Genomic DNA, 20,448 nt, shown 5'->3' with positions numbered 1-20,448 from the left:
AAAAAAGAAAGAAGCCAAACCAGGATGGTGAACTTGATTCAGTGTCTCTGTGATCAGACCGGATTTGCAGGTCCAGAGGTGTAAATGGCCGCTGCAGGAGGCCAGCGTGTAAATTTTCGCACCTCGTCCTCTTCATGTAATGAGTATGAAGGTGTGAACCGTGGAGGGAAGCAGGGGAGAGGGGCCGCTTTGATCAGGAGGATCTGCCTGTCTGTAGAGAAGTCACAGCTTTGTCTGACAGAAACCCATTTGCATGACGAAGGTGAAAGTCATGACTTCAGGACAGAACTTTAGACTTGTTTTTAACCGTTACACATGTATTGCGTGGGCTCTTATTATATTCTGATTTATTTTACCCCCTCTAGTGGCCATGCGTAAAGTTTAAACCATGAGATCCCAATATTTCACTCGTATCCTTTTTGTCTCCAAAAGCTCCACTGTGAGACTAAAGTAGCCCAATTTTCGAGAGTTCAGCATTAATTAGGTTCATCTTGTATCCAGCCCACAATATCAAATCTGTCTTTTGTTATTATGTCAAATATCAAATAGCTGATGAGTCCAGAAGTGCGCTGCGCATCGCTGCTGCGCAAACCAGCAGCCAAGTGCCAAACCTCGCCAAAATGGACCTGCAGCAGGCAAATAAGATCCAAACGCATTACTGGAAATCAGGCAACATTTTATTCAGAGAAAATTTAACAAACACAATAGAATATTCTGCATCAAAATAAAGAGAAAAATAAAATTAAATAAAAGGTGCATGTAACCAGTTGTCTGTTCCAATACGCGAAAGACAAATGACAACTTTAGGAAATGTTCAAGTCGCCCAGAAGGAGCTCTGTTTCGTCCCAAATTACAGCATGAACTTCAAAGTGAAGGAAATCTCACTGAACAACCACTTGGCATCTGTCTCAGCTGCTTTACACCCGTGCAATAACCCTAAAATCAGTCCGAAGTGAGCACACGTTTGTTCTGAATGGTAATGAGCTTCAGTCATGACGCTCCTCTCCATATCTATCAGAGCACTTTACAACAGGGGAAACATCAACATTCTCCACCCACCATAAACAACACACAGCTCTGCCAGTCTCCAGTCAGTGGTGGGTACAGTCCTGATGCTGATTATGTAAATCACATTTCAAAATAGTATGTACAGTAAATATTAATCCTGTTGGTCCTCTGTTTGCTTATTTAGCTGGATTTTTTTTGTCATAAATTATAAACCTGTTTACACAGAAACAGTTATTGCATGTAAAAATATACAGGCTATGCTTGGAGGCAAAGACTTACAAACATTAACACAAGCACTGAAAAACAGTTTTTAAAAATAAGAGGAAGTGAATAAAAGTCAGGGCAGCTGCAACAAATGCTGCAGTTTGTTACCAGAACAGTGAAAATGTAAAGCTGCATTACGGCAACATGTCATAGAGGCAGAGAGGGAAAAATGCAAACTTTAGGCGACATAAATTCTCTGAAATTATGACATGATGGGCTGGTACACAGTATATGCTGCACCCGACTTTCTTTATCTCAGTGCTGCCTCAGATGTTTGCACCACCTCCATCGTGTGTGGGAATCAGTAATGTATGTACTTAACAATTTCCTTTTTTGCTACATTCCTGCATTTAAGAGGGTACTATGCACCTTTTCCTCTACTACAAGCTGTGGTTAATTGACACTAAATGAATAATATTAAGCTGTCACTTACATGGTAATATATCAGTAATAATCCACTACATAACCCACTATAATGTGCTGAAATGGGCCTTTCTGCATGGTGAGATAAAAGTGCTTTCAGTACCTTAACCTGAATATTTTAAATGAATTACATGATCCACTTGTAATGGAGTATTCCTTTGCTGTGTTTCACTACTTTTACTTGAGTAATATTGAGGTACTAAGTCACAGGTGGTGATGGAGGTGGTGAAAAACTTCAGCCATCATTGCTGCTCAATGCTGCATATGGGAGCATGTTTGTATTTTTTGCTTTAATGTCCTCTTGTTGACCGTACACGGGAGTCTCATTCACGTTTTTCCTCTTAATCCACTGCAGCCCACAAAGTGCACTTGTGCTCATTTGGTGCTCGATGTGTATGAATGACAGGAGTGATAGAAAGTGATCCATCTTCAACAACCTGCACCTGTTTTCACCACATGCTGACGAACCACGACGCAGCGGTAACCAAAGAAACGTCACCAAAACACGGAACTCATTCATTAACCGCGACAGTTAGAACACCACTGAACCACTTGCTGGCGTGTGAGTACAGCAGCCTCCACCACGCTGACGTTACTTTGACCTCTACTGTGCTGTCTGGTGCATAAACACATATTGTATTTCCCTTAATCAGTGCACAGCACACTTTCTGAGTGACACACATTGCTACAAACAGAGAAAAAAAACATGTCGTCACAGAGCCCCTAAGCAACGAAACAATCTTGACTGGTGTACGTTATGATTAAAATAAAATGCAGTTGAATGACCACTACATATATATATATATATATACATATTCACATTCTACAAAAGTTTTTTTTAAGCCATTTTTTCCTGGCATATAACTTATAAAACAGCAAGACAGAGACAGTAAGAACCCGTCTAGTGCAGGTTCCTCGTCGAAGGTTGCTCTTCACAGTTCTTCAGTACAACAGGCTGGGTAGGAAAGTCACTCCGAAAAGGTTTAGCAGTTTATTGCCTCGCTGGTTGTGTTTGCAGGCCGGAGCCCGGAGAAGGGCCGTGGCAGGAGATGACCACAGTGCTTGAGGGCTCCTCTGTGGGCCTCTGCTGGCAGCTGACTTCTTCTGTCTCTGTGTCACCGAGGTCCAGGTCTGGCTGATCCTCCACTGCTGCCACTGCCGCGTCCGAGCTGCTGTCACAGCAGGGACACATCTGGAAAACAAAGAGTGATTTAAATGAGGCTTTAAGGTGACAGCAGTAGAGTGTGTTGAACTGAAACAGGCATTTGATTTTACCTTGACGTCTATGGCCTTGGGTAAACCTCCCTTCTTTATCCAGGGGTGGACCTGGATCAGCTCCTTCTTCTGCTCTTCTGTAAAACGCGGCTGGTGCTTCTGCAGCAGCCTCAGCTTCTCTTTGTCCTCCCTGAGAACTTTCTGGATGTCCCTGCAGCAAACACAAAAGCACGACCACGTTCAGTAACACTTATATGTAATAAATGTTCCGATGTTATAAGAGCTGGGTTTGCAAATAAGTCGGCTCGACCATGCAGCCTAATGTTGGAAGATCACAGTAATTGATCTACTGAAGTGTTTTTAACAGCAACTTCCTACACTACTTGTAAAAACAAAAAAAAGCCCTGCAGATTTATAGTCGTGTGTAATGTCAGGCTCCTTGCATCTGCTCACTGTGTGTTATTGTGATGGTGCCATCTAGTGGACAGAAATCCAACCACAACCATCACACCAAGAGCTTTTGCGTGACACTAATTCTTGTTTCGATTTACACGTTAACCACCACAGAAAATATTGCGTGCTGTCTGTAAATGAGACATTGCAACTGAAAGGAAACAGAGTTTAGCAAAACATTCGGTTCCTGAGCTGAGGTTTTTTTTTTTTTTAGGTGTTCACACCATGTATACCAGAATATGTGGTGATCTTGAGAAGTAAAAAAGGCTTATGAGTGTATTTAATGGTTCTGCATGAAAATAGTGTGAACAAAGTAACGGTACTATCATCAGATGTCTGCAGCTCACTGTCAGGTTTCCCAGTAACATCACTTTGAAATGTGTGTGCAAACAGGAGACAGAGAGTTGAAGTAAAACAAGCTTCATCAGATACTGCAAGTAGACATACTAGGGATGCTTTGACACTTGCAATGTCTTATACCTTGCCCCAAGCATGAAATCAGAATTTGACAGGTTCTGCCACCAATTGTGAGAGGTTAATTTCATGTTGTTGAAAACAGTCGGCACATTAAACTCCTGTCCACAACAAAGAAACCAGGTGGTCACAAAGTTATACTGAACAATAGCATCATAATTAGGTAGACACTAAGAGGTGTCTGCACACTTTTGTCTTATAAAAATCCGATCAGAGATATAGATTTTAATAATTCATAAACATCACTCAAACACAGTGGAAAGTTCTAAATTCTCCAGAGATCCCGTGCCTCACACACCTCAAGAATAATCCCATTAACATGGTGCTACTGTTCAACAAAGTGACTGCTATAAAAACCTGTAAAAAGTGCAAAGTCTCAGCCTCTCAGAAACATCCACTAGAACCCTGGGGGTTTTCTGTGTTGGATATGAGGGGCAATACGACTGTAGCCTGACATGCACTTATTGTAGTATAATGGCTGTGCCTGCACCACTCTGCACAGATGGATGCAGACAGTAGGAATGGGTCCTTAGGGAGATTCAGAATGGTATTTAGAGATACATTAAATACAAATGCATAATATTAGTTAACTGGAGTCAGTAGTCTTCTAGTGTGTTGTTGGAAAAACATGCAAGATTGCTGCTTACATGTTTACTTCTTAATTTTTTCTTATATTTGTTTACCAAGTTGTAACCTTTAGATAAGACCAGATCCTGACACCTGTGAGTTTTCAGTCTCCTGGCTGCACACACATCCCCCACGATTTATGAACAGGAAATGAGTCTAACATTGAGGAGTAGCATTCAGCTTACTGTTTGCCTTCCATAACAAACAGAAAGTTGATAATTTTGCAAACCACAGTGTCTACAGGGCCACTACCCTACTCCTCATGGCTGCTTCCTGTCCTCCTACTTACCGTGAGGGCAGCTGATAGGTCATCATGACCTTGTCATCTGTGTTGGCCATGAGCAGCCACAGCGGGTCCTGCAGTACATACTTGAAGTGTTCGCTCGGCTCCATCTCCATGGACCGTCCTTCGCTGCTGTTTGAGTGGCTTTTGACCTTCTGGCTGTTCTGAGATGAGTCCACACTGCCAAAGTATTTACTACTGTTGTTGCTTCCTGAAAACAGCCAAAGAGCAGAGTATTAGAAGTCTGCTATCAAAGATGATTTTTGCTCCAAAGACTAGGAACTTTAAAGAACCAAAATCATGTGCTAGTGGTTGTATATGATAAAAGATACTAGACTACACATGAGGACAACTGCTGAGCTGTTTCACATGGCACTGCAGCTGACGTATGTACTGCTGTAAATGCAGTATCTCTGGGTATAAAAATGCATTCACACACTCCCTGATACTTATATACTGCTGTACTATATTATTGCAATGATAATAATCACTTCAATCTTAACACGAACCAAAAATGCCAATATCAAATGGATTGTTAATAAACAGACATGATCATAAACGAGTGCAATTTTGCTAAAATGTCAACAGAGAAATGACACAAACAAGCATGATTCAAACATTAAAATGTGGGGGAAACTGATTCCATTTACTTTATGTAAGGTTTTTCATTTCCCATAATTTCATCTATGTTCACTTTTCCTGCTCATTTCTACCTGAAGATGAGTGAAATTCAGCTCATAACATCTACAAGATATTGAAACGTGTGCAGACCTGTTCCACTGCCTGACGTCCCGCTCGCTGAGGCTCCGCTGGCCGACGTCCTGCTCTTAGACGTCCCGCTGGCTGACGTTCCACAGCCGTTCGACCCCGAGCCCATGGACCCCGAGGTGGCTGAGCCAGTGCCTGAACAGGAGTCTTCTTGGAGAATAATGTCCAACATGTCACTGGATGAAGAGTTGGCGTCACTGTTGTTGCCGTCGCCACGTGAACTTGTCTGGAAAAACACAAAATTAAAGCTTTACCATTAAAAGAGAAGCTTGACTACACGGCTCTGACCTCTATGTGTGGCACCTTTTTAATACAGGCGGGTGCAATATCGCTGGCTATTTTGCATCCTGCTTATGAATTTATAGACCCAACTGGGAGTACATTTTTGCTTGGTCATGAAAAATGTCCATCTCAGCAATCACTTGGTCCTCAGTAACACAACAACCCTTGTGACGGAAATGAATAAAATACATAACAGTGCTCCTAACACTTCATGCTGATCTACAATAGGGAAATGACTAAATCCATAAATAGCAACATGTACAATATATTTAGAAATATATTGTAAAATATTTGAGAAAACTCATTGCATTCATATGTGACAGAAAATAGAGCAGAGAACTACACAGTACAGACACAAAGATATCACTTCCCCATTTTTGATGCTAAAATAGGTTTCCACTAATAAATTTATTGATATGATTTAAGCATTGGAGGTCCTGCATGCATAATCAGAGTGTCTGTGCAGTGGCAAAATGAGTAAGTGAAACATTCTGAACTGACTGCATTTATGTATATTTTACATTCATGATCAGTTCTTCATCTTAGTAACAAGCATGAACAAACACAGTCAATTTTAACTATTGACACACAAATCATTGTATTTTTCTCGTTAATACTGAATGCATCATTTACAGTGTAGAGGAACCCATAGGCTAACGATGTCAACAAAACCCAACGCCGCACTGTAAATGTTTAAAAGTTGTATTCAATAAAGGCAAGAAAGATCAGAATTAGTGAGATTAACTAAATCACTTTGTATTTGTCTGTACTTGTGACTTCGATGAAGATCAGATCACATGTTGAAACCAATAAATGCAGAAACCCAGGAAATTCCAGAAACTGTACATATGCACAGACATATGCGATAATAATTCAGCAACTTAATACACCACTTGTTTTCAGTCATATTGTCACTTTAAAGTTTTTCAGTCCCATGCTTTATTTAAAATCAATATCAATCTTGGCAACACTTTCTTCTGGACAGACAAGAGCAGTGAAGGTTAAAATATAAATCATAGGTCATGAAAGGGTAAGACAAGAAGCTGTTACAGTCGACATGAATTGGGGAGGAATGGGATTTGAAAAGTGTAGTGGTTTTCTGATGATTCGCCTACCTCTTTGCTGCAAGCCCTCAGCCTAGAGCACACTTTATCCCAAGACAAACGCTCACAGACACAGGGTGTGCCCCCGAAATACAAGGGTCCAGGTGGACCAAGGAGACTGAGAGATGGCTAAAGGGTGTAAGGGATAATAACATCATGTGTTAACACCCCGGGCCACATTTCATCTGAGGAGTCTTGATTGACTTGTCTTTACACATTGCATAGCAATACAATGGCAAAAAACTGCAGCAGTTTAAGACTGTGAATATTCTGGATGAATCACTGTGACAATAGCATCACATCCCATAAGGCTGAGAGACACATGACTGCAAGTCTCGGGGGAGCATGCCACAGCTTATTTAATGTGGTTTAAACACCCCACAATGGTAGTGTTCAGTGAGGCATTGACATTTTATCCAGATAGTTTAAGAAGCTTACAGGTGAAGTATATTAGTCAGGCATTGGGAGACTTGCGGAGAAAAAGGGAAAAAAAATAAAAGGAGCAAACCAAAGAAATTTATTTCCTTGTTTACCTGTTTTAGCTCCCTCTCCTTGGCTTGGTTGCCACTCGATCCTTTCTCCCTTTCAGTTGTATTATTCACTTGCCCTCCGGAGGAGAGCACCGTGCTGTCCTGTCTGTCCACAGACAGCTCCAGCTCCAGCAGGTTGAGAGGTGAGCTGCAGCGAGACTGGAACAAAGGTGGAGACGTCTGGCCTCCACCTCCTCCAGTCTGTGGTGTTGAAGAGCGAGACTGGCCCTCCACAGGGGGCTTTGGGGTTTCCGAGGATGGAGGACAGTAGACTGACGAAGTTACAAAGCCCGTTTGAGAAGTGAAGTGGTTCTGGGCGTTCAACTGATTCTGATTACTGAAGGAAGGCAGATATGTGAAAGTGCTTTGGCCTGGAAAGGCAGCCTGGACAAACGGCTGTGTTTGGACGGGGAAGCCCCCAGTCTCTGTGTGGTACACTGGCTGTGGTGGTGGAGGTGCGGGGCTAATTAGAGGGTACAGGTAGTTAGGTAGCACTAGAGCTACAATGGGGGTGACAATAGGGGAGGTGAAGGGAGCAGCTTGGATGGATGGTGGGCAGGGAGGTGCTTGGGCACCCTGATTGTCTCCAAAGCCTTGAAGAGGGGCATCTGTGGGGGGAGCTATGTTATCAGCAGTAGGGTAAACCTGGAGCGGGTATCCTGGCACCATGGCAGGATAGGCCATGGGGAAAGTGGACTGTGAGGCTTCAGAGGTTGACCAGGAGGTCTGGTTAAGGCCATGGTTTAGCAGTGGAGGCCGCAGCTGTTGCTGTCTGTGATGGGACGCTGTGCTGTCTGAGGACGCAATCTGCTTTGCTCGCTTTGACTTGGTCTTCTTGTTCCGGGTACCTCGCCGTGGGGTCGGCTCTGCAGTCGGTGCTCCCTGTTTGCAGGGTCGAGCAGCAGGTGGAGCTGGAAGGTCAAGAAGATAAAACAAAACTTCTTGAGTGACTTGACAGCACGAAAAAAAGCGTGATTACTGTTAAAATGTTTTCATTTCTGACTTAGAGACAAGTAGAGTAGAGGATGAGAGACCATGAAGAAAATTCCAACTTGCTGACTTACTTTGGACTTTTGATATTTGTAGTTTGACAATGATATCTAGCAGTTATGAAAATACCGTAGTCATCAAAGTCATTTATAAGACCTGGGAACATTAATGCAATAAAGTCTGACTCAGTGGTTCTTAAAGAAGTTCTGGACCATCCATTAGACAATTAAGATGAGGAGAGAATAAAAAATACTGTTCTGCTACACCAATCTGTAAGGAGCATTCTACACTTTGCCACCCATCACTAGGAGACATAATATGAAAGAGAGTCTAATATCAGAAAAGTTGGAAAATGTTGATCCAACCTGCGTAGTTTGGAGATGAATCTTTTGCACAGAAAATGATGTTCTTCTTTTCCAAATAAGCCTGACTAATTAATTGTCTGCCAGTTGTCTATATTACATTGGCTGACATGATTTTAGTATTCTTGCCAAGTCTTAATCTGGTGAGTCAAAAGTCATAATTACAGTTTGAAACGATGGCCTGACAATGTAACAAAATACAATTATGCTTTCTTTATGATGTGTCAGTATGGTGTTGTTGTTACCATCGCTGGTGATCAGCTCCCTCTGGCGCTCAAGGTACTCCGAGCAGTTTGCTTTGATGGATGCGAGGCCACGAAGCTCTCTAAAGCGACACAGAAAGGCCTGCTCCTCCTTCTGTGTATGAGCTGCCAAAACCTGCTTAGTCAACCCCAGTTTCTTGTAGGACTCCCTCTCCTGACTGGGAGGTGAAATCGCAGGAGGAACCCCGGGGGTCAGGCTGGGTTCTGCTGTCTCCCCTGCACCTGGTACATCCTCTATGATCTCTGCATGGACAACAGCGAGAAAACACCTTTAACACTGTAGCAAACAGAGAGAAACGAAGCTTAAAGATACGTTGACCTTTAGCAGAGATGGTGAGAAAAGCAATAGAACAACAAATATATAATTATAGACAGTATACATCAGAAGTGAGCACACTGATACAATATCGCCTAAATGTGACAATTATTCTAAATTGTATCACTTTATAGTAAGTAGATTACTTCTAAATTGCACAGTGAAGTTCTCATTAACCCCATATCATCACACTCCCACCTGCTTACCTCACTGTGGGGACTATGCATTAACTGTGGTAGTCTTGATCAGGTTTATGTCACACATTCTAAAGCCCATCGGAGCCGAACAAAATTATCTTGGTCTCATCAGATATAATCAGGTTCTTTTCATTAGACTGTTTGGAAACTACTCAATTTAGTGTCAGTGATCACAGATGCATTCAGACGTATTTGCCACATTGAATTTCTCCTTTTTGAGCTTTGCATTTTTTAATATAGTCTTTCTGAAGTATCTGCGTTTCAATGGTTATGAGAGCAAATCCTTTACTTGACAACTTGCAAATGTTGTTATTACTGAGACATGATACAACCCTGAATCATTTGGCATTTAAGTGATATTCCACAGGGGTGTACCCACGTCTATTGTATACTGTACGTTGTATTAATTTGGTCTGGAGTCTGACTCACTCACTGGCTGAAATGATTACTACAGTGTTTTATATTTGTACTTAATTTGCATCAGTTTGTAAGAAGTTTTTGTTATTCAGTTAGTCATTGTCAGAAAGCTTAAATAATGCACTGTGGTTCAAAGCTGTGAAACAATAAAACATTCAATATTCCAAGACGGTGGGCGACTGTTTAAAATGCAATTTATACACACTGTATATCAGAGCAGCCACTGATCAAGCTTTCCTGATGCTCACTACGTCATGTTAGTCAACGAATACGCACATGCAGCCCTGTGGTAACGCGATAAAGCAACACACAATAAACATGACTCAGCTACTTGAGACTTGCATTATTATCATTCATGCAAATTCTGTCTTAACTTCACCAACAGTGCAGCACATACAATGAGACAAAAACGACACCAGATTCTCATCATTAGCTTTCGCTTTGTTATTTTAAGTTAAGAAAATTCTACAAACTGCCAGATGAAGTGAGAGTAGTGCTGCCGCTGATGTATCACACGTCGCTGAAGTTGAGCGGCTTCAGACAATTCTTGTAGTCACCATTAAGGTTATTTCAGATGGGTATCGAGAACATTTTTGCAGTTGTTCAGTAGAACTGCTAAATTAATGGGAAGAGCTGACTTATTTCTGGGCTTGAAATACAAGCTGCCAAGCACTGGATCTTTATCTCACCGAATATTTTCCGATGTTCACAATGTAACAAAGAGAACAAAGGGGAGAATAATACTAAGATACTAAGCTGATGCTTGTAAACCTGCATGTGCCTGAGCAGAAGGATTTTGCAAAGAGGAGCTACAAGGGCTAGAAATCTCTACAAAACTGTTACCAGACATTCTATAACAGTTGATGAATTTATTGCTGCTAATTTGGTACAACTAGTTAATGTGCTGATGTGGCCGATACCTTTTCAAAAAACTTTCTTTCTTAAATAAATTAAAGGATTTCTTAAGGTTCTAAAATAAAAAAAAATGTCAAACACTGACACACAAGTACTTTGGCATAATAAATATGTAAAAGAGTCTCAATGTGCAGAGAGAATCTGTTGGACATAAATCCTTTTTTTGACTCCATTGTACCTGACTCGGGTTGAGGTTTCTTGTCCCCGACATGCACTATGGTGCTACTGTAGCTACACTGGCTGGTTATGGACACCACACTTTCTGGTTTGTTTGGTACAGGGAGGGGCAGCGAAGTGCCCACTACCGCTGTGGCTGCGTCACTGGACTTTTTGTCTTGATCATCCAAAGCAGAGAGAGTGGACTGATCCTTCAACAACGTTGGTTCTGCCAAAGAGAACAGAGAACAAGAGCTACTGAGCAACAACTGGCATTTTAGAGTCTTCAGAGAGAAGCTTAAAGGGAAGAGTATGAAGGCCGTAGAAAGCCATAGCTTTGTATGACAAGGCAACAATAAGTGTCTGTTATCCTTATGTATATATAACTGCAGCGACGCCACATACCTTCAGACACCTGCATGCTGTTGGTTCCTTTCTGTTTGTCCTCATCTGAGTTGGAGGACGTGGTGTTCGAGGAAGACTGACACTTCCTCTTCATGGTGATGGGAACATTACAGCTCTCCAAGTACCTACAGGAATCATCAATTACAACACAGTGATCAGTTTCTGTGTTTTTACTGTCAGTTATTATTGTCAACTAAGTATTTGTAACACAAGGAAACACCACAAAACAATCACTAAAAAAACTTTGTATGGAACTTGCTGTCCAAGGGAGACTTTTTTTTAGGAAAATCTAAACTTTTTGTTGTTGATGAAGTTTTGTTTCAGAGCACTGTCTGGAAATCTCATATTTGCTGGAGAGACACAGCAGAGGTGCATTTTGATGTAAATATTTTTCTATGCTATTTGACAGAAACCCTGTTTTTATAGCCTTTTAACTAGTTTCTTAAGGTTTGTGTTACCGCAGTTACTACACATCACAGGGCACACCAACTACAAAATGTGACTGCTGGATCTACTTTTGTCCTACATAGATCAACCATGCTCATGGTTCGCATTCTTCAAAGTCATTCCAGCCCTTATCTCTATCTGTACCTGATAACACTGTCCAGACAGCTGATCTGCTGGTATGAGCAGACAGTCTGATCATTGAAGGCCAGCTCCTCCTGGAAAGAGGCTCTACTCTCCTCCATAGGTGACCCGGCTTCCTTCCAGCTCAGATGGGCGGCCGAGTCTTTGGGTCGCACCACCGCTAGACTCTTGTTTACAGACTCTACTGGAGAGAAGTCAGGAGTTAGGGTTTGAGTGCAGGACATTTTTTTTTCATTTTTCCAACATTTGAACGAGTTGCAAAATGACACGTGACAGTAAGAGGATAATCATCAGGTGGACTTACTGCCATTGCCCTTTTTGTTGTCTGGTTTGGCTGTCTGCTGCTCTAGGCTCTTCTGAAGATGGATTCCTTTACAGATTTCCTGAAAAGTTCTCTGTTAAAAAGGAGACACGAGTCCACACAACATTTGTTAAGAAAAAGCCTGGACTCCACCGACTGTTGCCTTTGGTTTCAAATGAAAAGATTTTTAATTCCAAATGATACAGTGGTCTGCAACAAACTTGAACAAGTGTATTTTGGTTACATGAACTTGTCCTGAGGTGGAACTCTGTGTCCAAAACCAGCCTCCTGTTCACTCTTTCAGTGTGCCTTACATAACATACACTCAAAAATGGACTCAGTAGTGACCACTAAATTCCGATTTTGGATCATCACAGCGACCTGTTGAGTCATGCGATGGTCATAAAGAGAAAGAACATGCCATGGATGCTACTTATTTGGTTCCAATACAGAAACTTTGAAGGTACAATATAATAGGCAAATTTATCAACCCGAAAGTTGCACTTGGAAACAAAATGGTACTGGACTGTATATAGTAAACTGGGTATGAGTATTGGGGTTCACTCACAGGTCTGGCTTTGCTGCTCACTTTCTCTTCCTCCTGCTGCATCTTGGTCTCGTTGCCATTGTTCAGGCTCTCACTAGAAGACGTCATGCCCAGACGGTGGTCGTTGCTGTTCAGGCTACCGTAGCCACTGGAGCCACCGTTATGAACTGGCTGATTACAGAAAAAGAGAGTGTAGGAAGAGATTACAAAAGAGAAGATACGGAGATGCTGTCACAGGGCAAAGAGGACATAGAACTCCCTAAAATAATCCAAGTGCTGCTCCACTTGTTCTTCTTAGATTTCAAGTGTCTTTGGGTGTTCAAGTATCAAAACTTGCTTTTTCTTCCACCCTGTTTTGTTCTCTAAATCAAGCTGTCTCTGTGTTGCTTTCATTTGTTTCTGGTAAGTAAGATGATGTTCTAATCTCAGAGTTGTATATATAAGCATTTGCATCTTTTCTTAGATTTTTAAATCACTTGTATGATTTATCTTGTGATTTTTCTTTTATTTTTTTCTTCCCTTTCACCTGTAACAGGAGTCGATGGATCTGCTCAGTAATCTCCTGGATGTCAGAGTCTATGGACTTCACCTCCCTGACAGTGGAAGCCGGGGCCACAAAAACGTCTTCATTCACAGGGCCCCTGGTAGACAAACACATCAGCAGATTAAGATACATTAAACAGCTTTGAAACCTGATTTAAAAACTTATTTCTACAACATTCTTCTCATTCTATGCAGGTTATTCAAACAGTAGTTCAGTGGTCTATCTGTATAGGTCCCCTTCTTTAGATATTACAAGACTAATACTCACATGCGGACTTTGTGTCGTCCAATAACAAAGGAGACTTTGCGGCTCCAGGGGTTGACAAAACTGGACCAGCTGGTGTCTAGGATGATGTATTCTCCGTTTCGTGCACAGAACCGGATGGACGAGTGGTCAAATGGTTGTCCTGCGTACTGAAGGACTGCAGAAAATGTTAAAAGTACACAGTCGGATTGTGCTGAAGACAGATGCAGGACATTGATTCTTCATCCGTTTCATTCTGTGGACTCACTCTTTCTGTGAATGGCCAGCATGATCGGACGGTCATTGGGATGCAGATGGAGGAGGACTGGGGTCCCAATAAGGTCCTGGGGGAGGTACCCGAGCAGGGGAACCGCCCTGTAACAAAAACATCAAATACAAGTTCTGTTATCCATTTAGAGTTAAGGGATCTCTGTGGAATGATTCCAGATACCGGTAGTTCTTTTTTCGTTTTGCTTGGCAGTGAAATCATTCATGTCTCACCTCTCATCCACATCCTGGAACACACAGCTCGGAGTGTGCGTGGTGGTGAAGATGCGCTTGTCTGTTGGAATTCTGGGCGCTGTTAAGAATTGAATTAAAAAATATAATTATTCAGTTGTCCCAAACAAAAGTGGGGCTGGTCTTCCCCTACAAAAGTTATTGGTCTGATCACAGATTCAGAGTGAAGATTTGTTGTAAGTGTTGTTTTTTAAGGTCTATATTCATGTAATAAATAACTTCATATGGTTATAATTTAATGTAATAAATAGTATTTCATGGGTTATAATTTCAGGAGTTAAATAAGTTCATAAATCATTTATGAAATTGTACAATAAGTTAAAAACAGTAAAAAGGTTAAGGTTCCATGTAGGAATTAAGGTTGCATGTTTTGGTTCTGCTACAGATTTGAGTTACAGACAGCATGACTGGAAGATGGGTTTGCTTCCTGAGCCGATTTGGACGTGTTTCAGAGACTTTATGGACTTCAAATGACTTTAAGGACACTATTTCATGACAGACAGTGCAACGACGTATCATTTACTTGTGTATGTTTCTTTTACGACAGTTACCATTATTGTGAACTCTATTCTTGAAATGCTCCTACTCCTACTATACTTGCCTAAAAACGTACATTGAACAAGCAGACGTGACACTTAATGTTTTCATAATTGGTCCTTCTGAACCTGCAGTCTGGTTCTTACCATCATAACCGGAGTGAACCCTCTCAGCCAGGAGGAGGCAGCAGAACTGGTCTTCAGCGTGCACCGTGTCCTGGACCTTCATCAGGTATGGCGTCATGCGGAATGGATAGTACTGCAGGTCGCCCTCACACTCCTTACCACCACTGCAAATGAGTTAAAAGAGGAGTTTGACTAAATCAGATGAAGCCAGGGTAGCCTTTTCCATTCAGGTATTTACAAATACTCTCAATTAAGTAGATTGTGATTGTGAACACATGGGGGCGCTGTGTAGCTATCTGTCCATCCATATATGTGAGCAAGTAATTGGAATGAGTAAATGTTGATGTGAACATTTTTAAATTTCTATTCATCTGTTTGGAATTTGAGACCCCATGTGTGATGGCAGATCAGGTGATTACTAAAAGACTTAATGTTTGCAATAAAAAAAAAAAGTTAACGGGGCATCCTAGCTAATGCAATGTGTGTTTTTAATGTGTAAATGAGTCATTCTGTCTATATGTATGACACCAGCCTGGAAAAAGCATCTGATTACAGCTTATACGCTTATGATGTCACAAACTAATTGAGAAGCATCTAGACTGGAATGAAAGTATGAATATAAACTACCAACAGGTACGAGCAGCAGATGGCCCGACTTCGTGTTTGAACCAACACCCACCTGATCCGGCAGAAAAAGGATTTCTCCTGCATGCAGTCAGGCGGGGATGACTCTGAAATGGGAAAAGAAATGTTTTAATTCAAAAGTAACCGGACCCGGCCAAATGGCAGTCGTAGTCTTGGCCCCTGCAGGCGGATGAGGTTTGATTAATTCCATCAAAAAAAACACCATTTAGAAATGCAGCCCTGCACTTAGATGTAATGAATTTAAACAGGCTCTTGATTTAATACGCTGATCAAAAATTTTCAAGTCAAACAGGGGACAAAGCACAACAGGAAACGTACGGCGTGGGTCTAAAGTGTAGAAAAGATTACAGCTGAAGACACGGTACTTAATTTGGCACTCTCACTTAAACTGGAGGTACAAATTGACCCATTTCTGAGTCTCTTAAAAAAAAAAAAAAGCATTTCATCGACTGAATTCAGATTGTCCTTTAGAGCCTTGTGCATTTTATTGTCACACTCAGCAACCCATTGTACTTTCCTAATTTTGCTTAGCAACTGGGACAGGTCAGTCTGTCCTCCACAGCTTAGTTGAAAACATCATTTTTATGAATGGATGAGGTCGGGTTAACTTGAACATAATGCACAGTGATGATAACTGGTTGTGTTTCACTGTCTTGTCCCAACATACAATCCAAACTTCTAAAAGAGTAATTTTACATCCTGTGTACAGTGTTGTACGCAGGCACATTAAAGTAACACTTCCAGACAAGATCTTCTTATCTCTCACTCTTTGAGGTTTTGTGGCGCTGGCAGCAACTGGAAGCTGCTTGATGTCTTCTCTGATAAACATTCCACACAATTTTGACTCAAATGTTCTCCATATTGTTACTGTTATTTCTGTCTACTTCGCATTTGCTGGATATCTGACTGTGCTGCAGGATAAACTCCTTCTGAGTGTATTTCATTTCGTTTCTTATCTGATTTAAGGATCTAATGGTACAGAGTGCCGTCTGTTGCAGAGACAAATTCCTGATTTTATGCTTTATAAATTGACTTCACTTGTTTACAGAGAGTCGTGCGGTTGCTGTACCTGCTCCGGTGCACATGCTCCAGGAGGGCAGGCGGTAAGGCGTTGTGAAGCTGTAGAACACACTAACGTCCTGCGGCGTCAGGAATTCCACAAACTTGGAGTTCTTGAACACGTCTCTTTTGCAGTTGAGGATGGAGGCTGCCTGATCAGAGATGTAGACAATCCTTCCTGTGATAAGAGACACGGCTACTGCAAAAATGTCCTGTTGAAGACAAAGACCAAATTGTGGGATGAATGACAAAACTTTTCCCCGACTGTTCAAACTTGATAAAAACATCAATGAACTGCTTGAAAGAAAAAAAAGACTCTAATAGGAGTAATATTAAGAAGCTAATTTAATATCTCACATTGTTTTTGAGGGTGTATTCAGAGGTGATGCTGTCTATTTCCTCTATCGTATAAGAAGATACATCCAGGCCTGAAGGCTGACTGTCATTGATCATCAGCAGCTGGTAATACTCCTCATTGGCTGCAAGAAAGAAGTACACAGATACTCTGATCAAAATACATGGCAGAAAAAACGGAAACCGACATATTAATGACAACAACGATGACGCTGAGTAAGGACAAATAAAACGATGACTTCACCACTCAGAGTGATGTCACAGACATTTTTTAGTGGTGAAAAATGTCTCAGTGCTCCACTAAAATGCGTCAGATTCTGTACTAACACAACTGTACGCTGCACTGTTGAACCTTTGCCCGCCCATTCACAGCTGTAAACATTTAGACGGGGCTGATTCAAGCATTTACAAACCATTGCTCACAGAATTGCCAAGAAAAATGTTCCCTTCCGCTCAAAGTTAAGTCTCTATTCCTTTTTTTGTTCATTTTTGGCTTTTACGCTTTCCGAATTCCACAGGGAAAGCATTTTTGTGAAGGAAATAATAGTTACATTCACACATTCATGAGTGAATTTGGAGAGAAATATTTAAGTTCCAAAAATATCTACTTGGGAAAAGGAATGGACCACAAAACAGAAGGCGTTTTTAGAGGCTGGTAATGAGAGACAGAGAGAGAAGACGATGCCGTTTTCATGCATTACACACCTTCCACCTGCTTCACACAGCGAAGAGCGTACTTGAGCGTGTTCAACGTGGTGGATTTGTTATTGTGTCTTTTCTCAGCAGGCAGGTGAAGCTTCAGTTCTTTCAGAGTTTTAATCACCTCCTTCTGGGTCTTGACTTTGGCAGACTCTTCACTACTGCAATTTGAACAAACGTGCACGTGCAGAGCAGCAGGTCAGATATAGCAAAGAGGAAAACAAAAAGCAATTCAGTAAAGGAAATGCTAGTTAATTTCCAATGTGATCCGCATTGTAAGGTCTGCTGATGATGAAACAAGATTGTCGTCATGCACTAACCTGCAGCCGCTGGTTGAAGGGTTGTCCTGCTCAGAGCTCAGCAGACTGAAGGCGTTTGAGCTGCTTGGAGGAGATGGACTGTGGGAGTTTGAACTGTGTGGAAAAAAAAAAAAAATCGCATTACTGACCGGGCGTCAACAAATCAGAGAAAAATTCCTTAAATTATAGCAAAAGCGGGCACAAAGGGAGAGAAAAACATTTGCCACTTACTCTAATTCAGTCAGCCTAATTTCAAGTTATCTCTCATCAAATTAAACAACAGCAGAAGACTGATTGGATGCAAAATGACATCAATTTCTGTCATTTCTGAAGCACACATTTCACATGTTTCATGCATGTATCAAAGGTGCTCAAGTTACCTAACAATAAAAGAAGTGTACTCAATCTCACCATATGGCGCGTTATTAAGCGGAGCTAAGAAAAGATCAGCGGCTCTCGTCTTTTGTGGAAGTAAATGAGGAACAGTGTTCATGCAGCTTCACATCTCGTTTGGTGGCTGGGTAACAAAGAAACCGCCGTCCAAATCTGAGGTCAGTCTCACCTGTTTGAGGGCCTATTGTACATCTGCAGCTCTGGCAGAGCGCAGCAGGAGGGCAAATCACTACTGGGAGCAGAGGCAGCTAAGATTCTGGAGCTGCTCTCCTGGTGCCCCGAGACAATAAATATATCATCTATGAACCAGTTTTTTTGCCCCCCTGTCTCCCTCCTGCAGTGCTCCTGAACAAAATTACACAGTTTACTACCTTGATCACAAAGGATTGAGAATATGTTAAAAACTGCCAACTATGCACCGTTACGTCAGTCATTTTCTTGATCTGTTCTTTTTCTCTCATGTCTGTCTACTGTCTGCTCTTTTATCAAGAAGCAAAGCAATAAAAAGTGACTCCTCTTCCTCTCTTTGGCTAAAGTTCAGTGTTCATCCTGATCTTTTTTAAGCAGACTGGGCTCAATTACAAAAAAAACCCCACAACAAAACCCTAGATTTTTCCAAATTCCTTACACAAATAGTGAATTTCAAAAAATCAATATTTAAGAAAATATTAACATCTATGGGGTGAAAATTCCTTTTACACCTAAATAAGAACTCATGGCTTAGTTACTCTGTATTTACCAAACCACGGCCTTCCTCCGCCTCAGGGTGCTTTGTTGTAATGATAATTTTATGATGTCATGACAACCACTGAAGTTCCCTGGTGCACTGAGCATCTTCTATCAGCTGAAAAGACAGAGATCCTTTACAAAGTTCTGGAAAAGGCTATGAAGTGGATTTTGAGTAAATTTTTTATCAACTTTGTCCCACATCTCTCTGTAGGTATGTTAGACTCATGTAGAAAGCTGCGTGATCCAAGACGTTAACCTACAAGATTAACGCTGTGTTAATACACTGAAATCAAGGTCCCTCAGAGACACTGACTCACTACAACACGGCTTACTATGTATAACAGGCTTACCTATCCAAGAATAGAAGACACCTTTACAAATAGCCTCTCCAAGCACAGATGGGTCTCTAATTCCATTAAATATAGCCTTCAGTACTCAAAAACACAACAGCTGGTTTTAGACTGGATAGACTGACCCTGTAATAGTGTGTGAGACTTAGAAACACTTTATCACAGCAGGCTGACTGACAAATTACATCACAAACTACATCCGTGTCCGACCCTCTGATGACACCAAAAAAGATTGCTCAAAGAGGCACAAGTTTTATTTTTAGTTTCTACTTCGTGCAAGTAGTCGAATCTAGAGCGGTGTTCAAATTCTGAGCAGGTTTTCAGCACATGCGCACAGTAAGTACACTGATCAGAGACAACATTAAAACGTCCTGACTAACATTGTGTAGGTCCCGCTCAGGCTGCCAAAACAGACACGGGATCTCTATAAGAGTACTGCTTTGTCAGGCACCAGGATGCTGGCTGCGGATCCTTTGGGTCCTGTGGGTTGCGGGCCGGTGCTCAATCAGATTCAGATGTGGTGAGCGTGGAGGTAAACAAGGAAGTAATTGGGCTCTTTGTTGTGTTCCTCACGCCTTTCCTGAATGGTTTTTTGTGGTGTGACAGGTAGGGCTGGACCTGAATATCCGAATATCCGAATATTCGGTCGTTGTGGTGGTATCCGAGTATCAATTTTGAGATCTGAATACTCGGATACCTTTCGTGTAAATATTGCACTACTTCTCTTGTTTACATTTGGTATTTAGAAATGTACGTTCTTGTAAATATATGCCGCTGTTTTGCATCACCTGTCTACTAACATTGCCAATATAATTCATTAGGTAAATGTGTCATTTTCTAAATTACTATTTAATTTGTATTTGAGTTTGTTTAAATGCCCTTTACCGTGTTAATAAATAAAAAAAAAAGAAAAATATAACTAAATGAATAACATTCTGTCATAAGGGGTGCATGGTGTGCATTGATGTTTAGGTGTGTGCTGCACGCCAAAGCAACGTCTGCACAAATGCCAGCACCCAATGTTTCCCTGAATAACACTGTACTGCAACGAGATGATCGCCATCA

General features: G+C 41.4%; 1 protein-coding gene across 4 annotated transcripts in view; it reads right to left on the bottom strand.

Moving 5' to 3' along the window:
* Window positions 1–655: 655 nt before the first annotated feature.
* Window positions 656–20,448, bottom strand: part of per2 (period circadian clock 2) — a 35,298-nt gene continuing 15,505 nt past the window's right edge. The window contains exons 3-24 of one of the 4 annotated variants that reach the window (XM_035955290.2): window positions 17,933–18,025; window positions 17,619–17,773; window positions 16,917–17,038; window positions 16,570–16,771; window positions 15,535–15,586; window positions 14,877–15,019; window positions 14,176–14,254; window positions 13,943–14,049; window positions 13,699–13,852; window positions 13,414–13,528; window positions 12,909–13,058; window positions 12,344–12,434; window positions 12,043–12,223; window positions 11,452–11,576; window positions 11,069–11,275; window positions 9,028–9,288; window positions 7,434–8,341; window positions 6,913–7,029; window positions 5,519–5,741; window positions 4,835–4,958; window positions 2,971–3,121; window positions 656–2,887 (exon numbers count right to left, since the gene is read on the bottom strand). In XM_035955290.2, the coding sequence (XP_035811183.2) occupies window positions 2,687–2,887; window positions 2,971–3,121; window positions 4,835–4,958; window positions 5,519–5,741; window positions 6,913–7,029; window positions 7,434–8,341; window positions 9,028–9,288; window positions 11,069–11,275; window positions 11,452–11,576; window positions 12,043–12,223; window positions 12,344–12,434; window positions 12,909–13,058; window positions 13,414–13,528; window positions 13,699–13,852; window positions 13,943–14,049; window positions 14,176–14,254; window positions 14,877–15,019; window positions 15,535–15,586; window positions 16,570–16,771; window positions 16,917–17,038; window positions 17,619–17,773; window positions 17,933–18,025 (3,961 nt within the window). In that variant the 3' untranslated portion in view covers window positions 656–2,686. Of the gene's footprint in view, window positions 2,888–2,970; window positions 3,122–4,753; window positions 4,959–5,518; window positions 5,742–6,912; window positions 7,030–7,433; window positions 8,342–9,027; window positions 9,289–11,068; window positions 11,276–11,451; window positions 11,577–12,042; window positions 12,224–12,343; window positions 12,435–12,908; window positions 13,059–13,413; window positions 13,529–13,698; window positions 13,853–13,942; window positions 14,050–14,175; window positions 14,255–14,876; window positions 15,020–15,534; window positions 15,587–16,569; window positions 16,772–16,916; window positions 17,039–17,618; window positions 17,774–17,932; window positions 18,026–20,448 lie in introns of all 4 variants that reach the window. The other 3 variants (XM_023285742.3, XM_023285743.3, XM_023285744.3) reach the window with 3 other exon arrangements.

This window comes from Amphiprion ocellaris, chromosome 10, assembly GCF_022539595.1.
Source record: "Amphiprion ocellaris isolate individual 3 ecotype Okinawa chromosome 10, ASM2253959v1, whole genome shotgun sequence".
NCBI lineage: Eukaryota > Metazoa > Chordata > Actinopteri > Pomacentridae > Amphiprion > Amphiprion ocellaris.
Note: the sequence above shows the minus strand (reverse complement) of the source record. Positions and strands in the feature narration are given on the sequence as shown.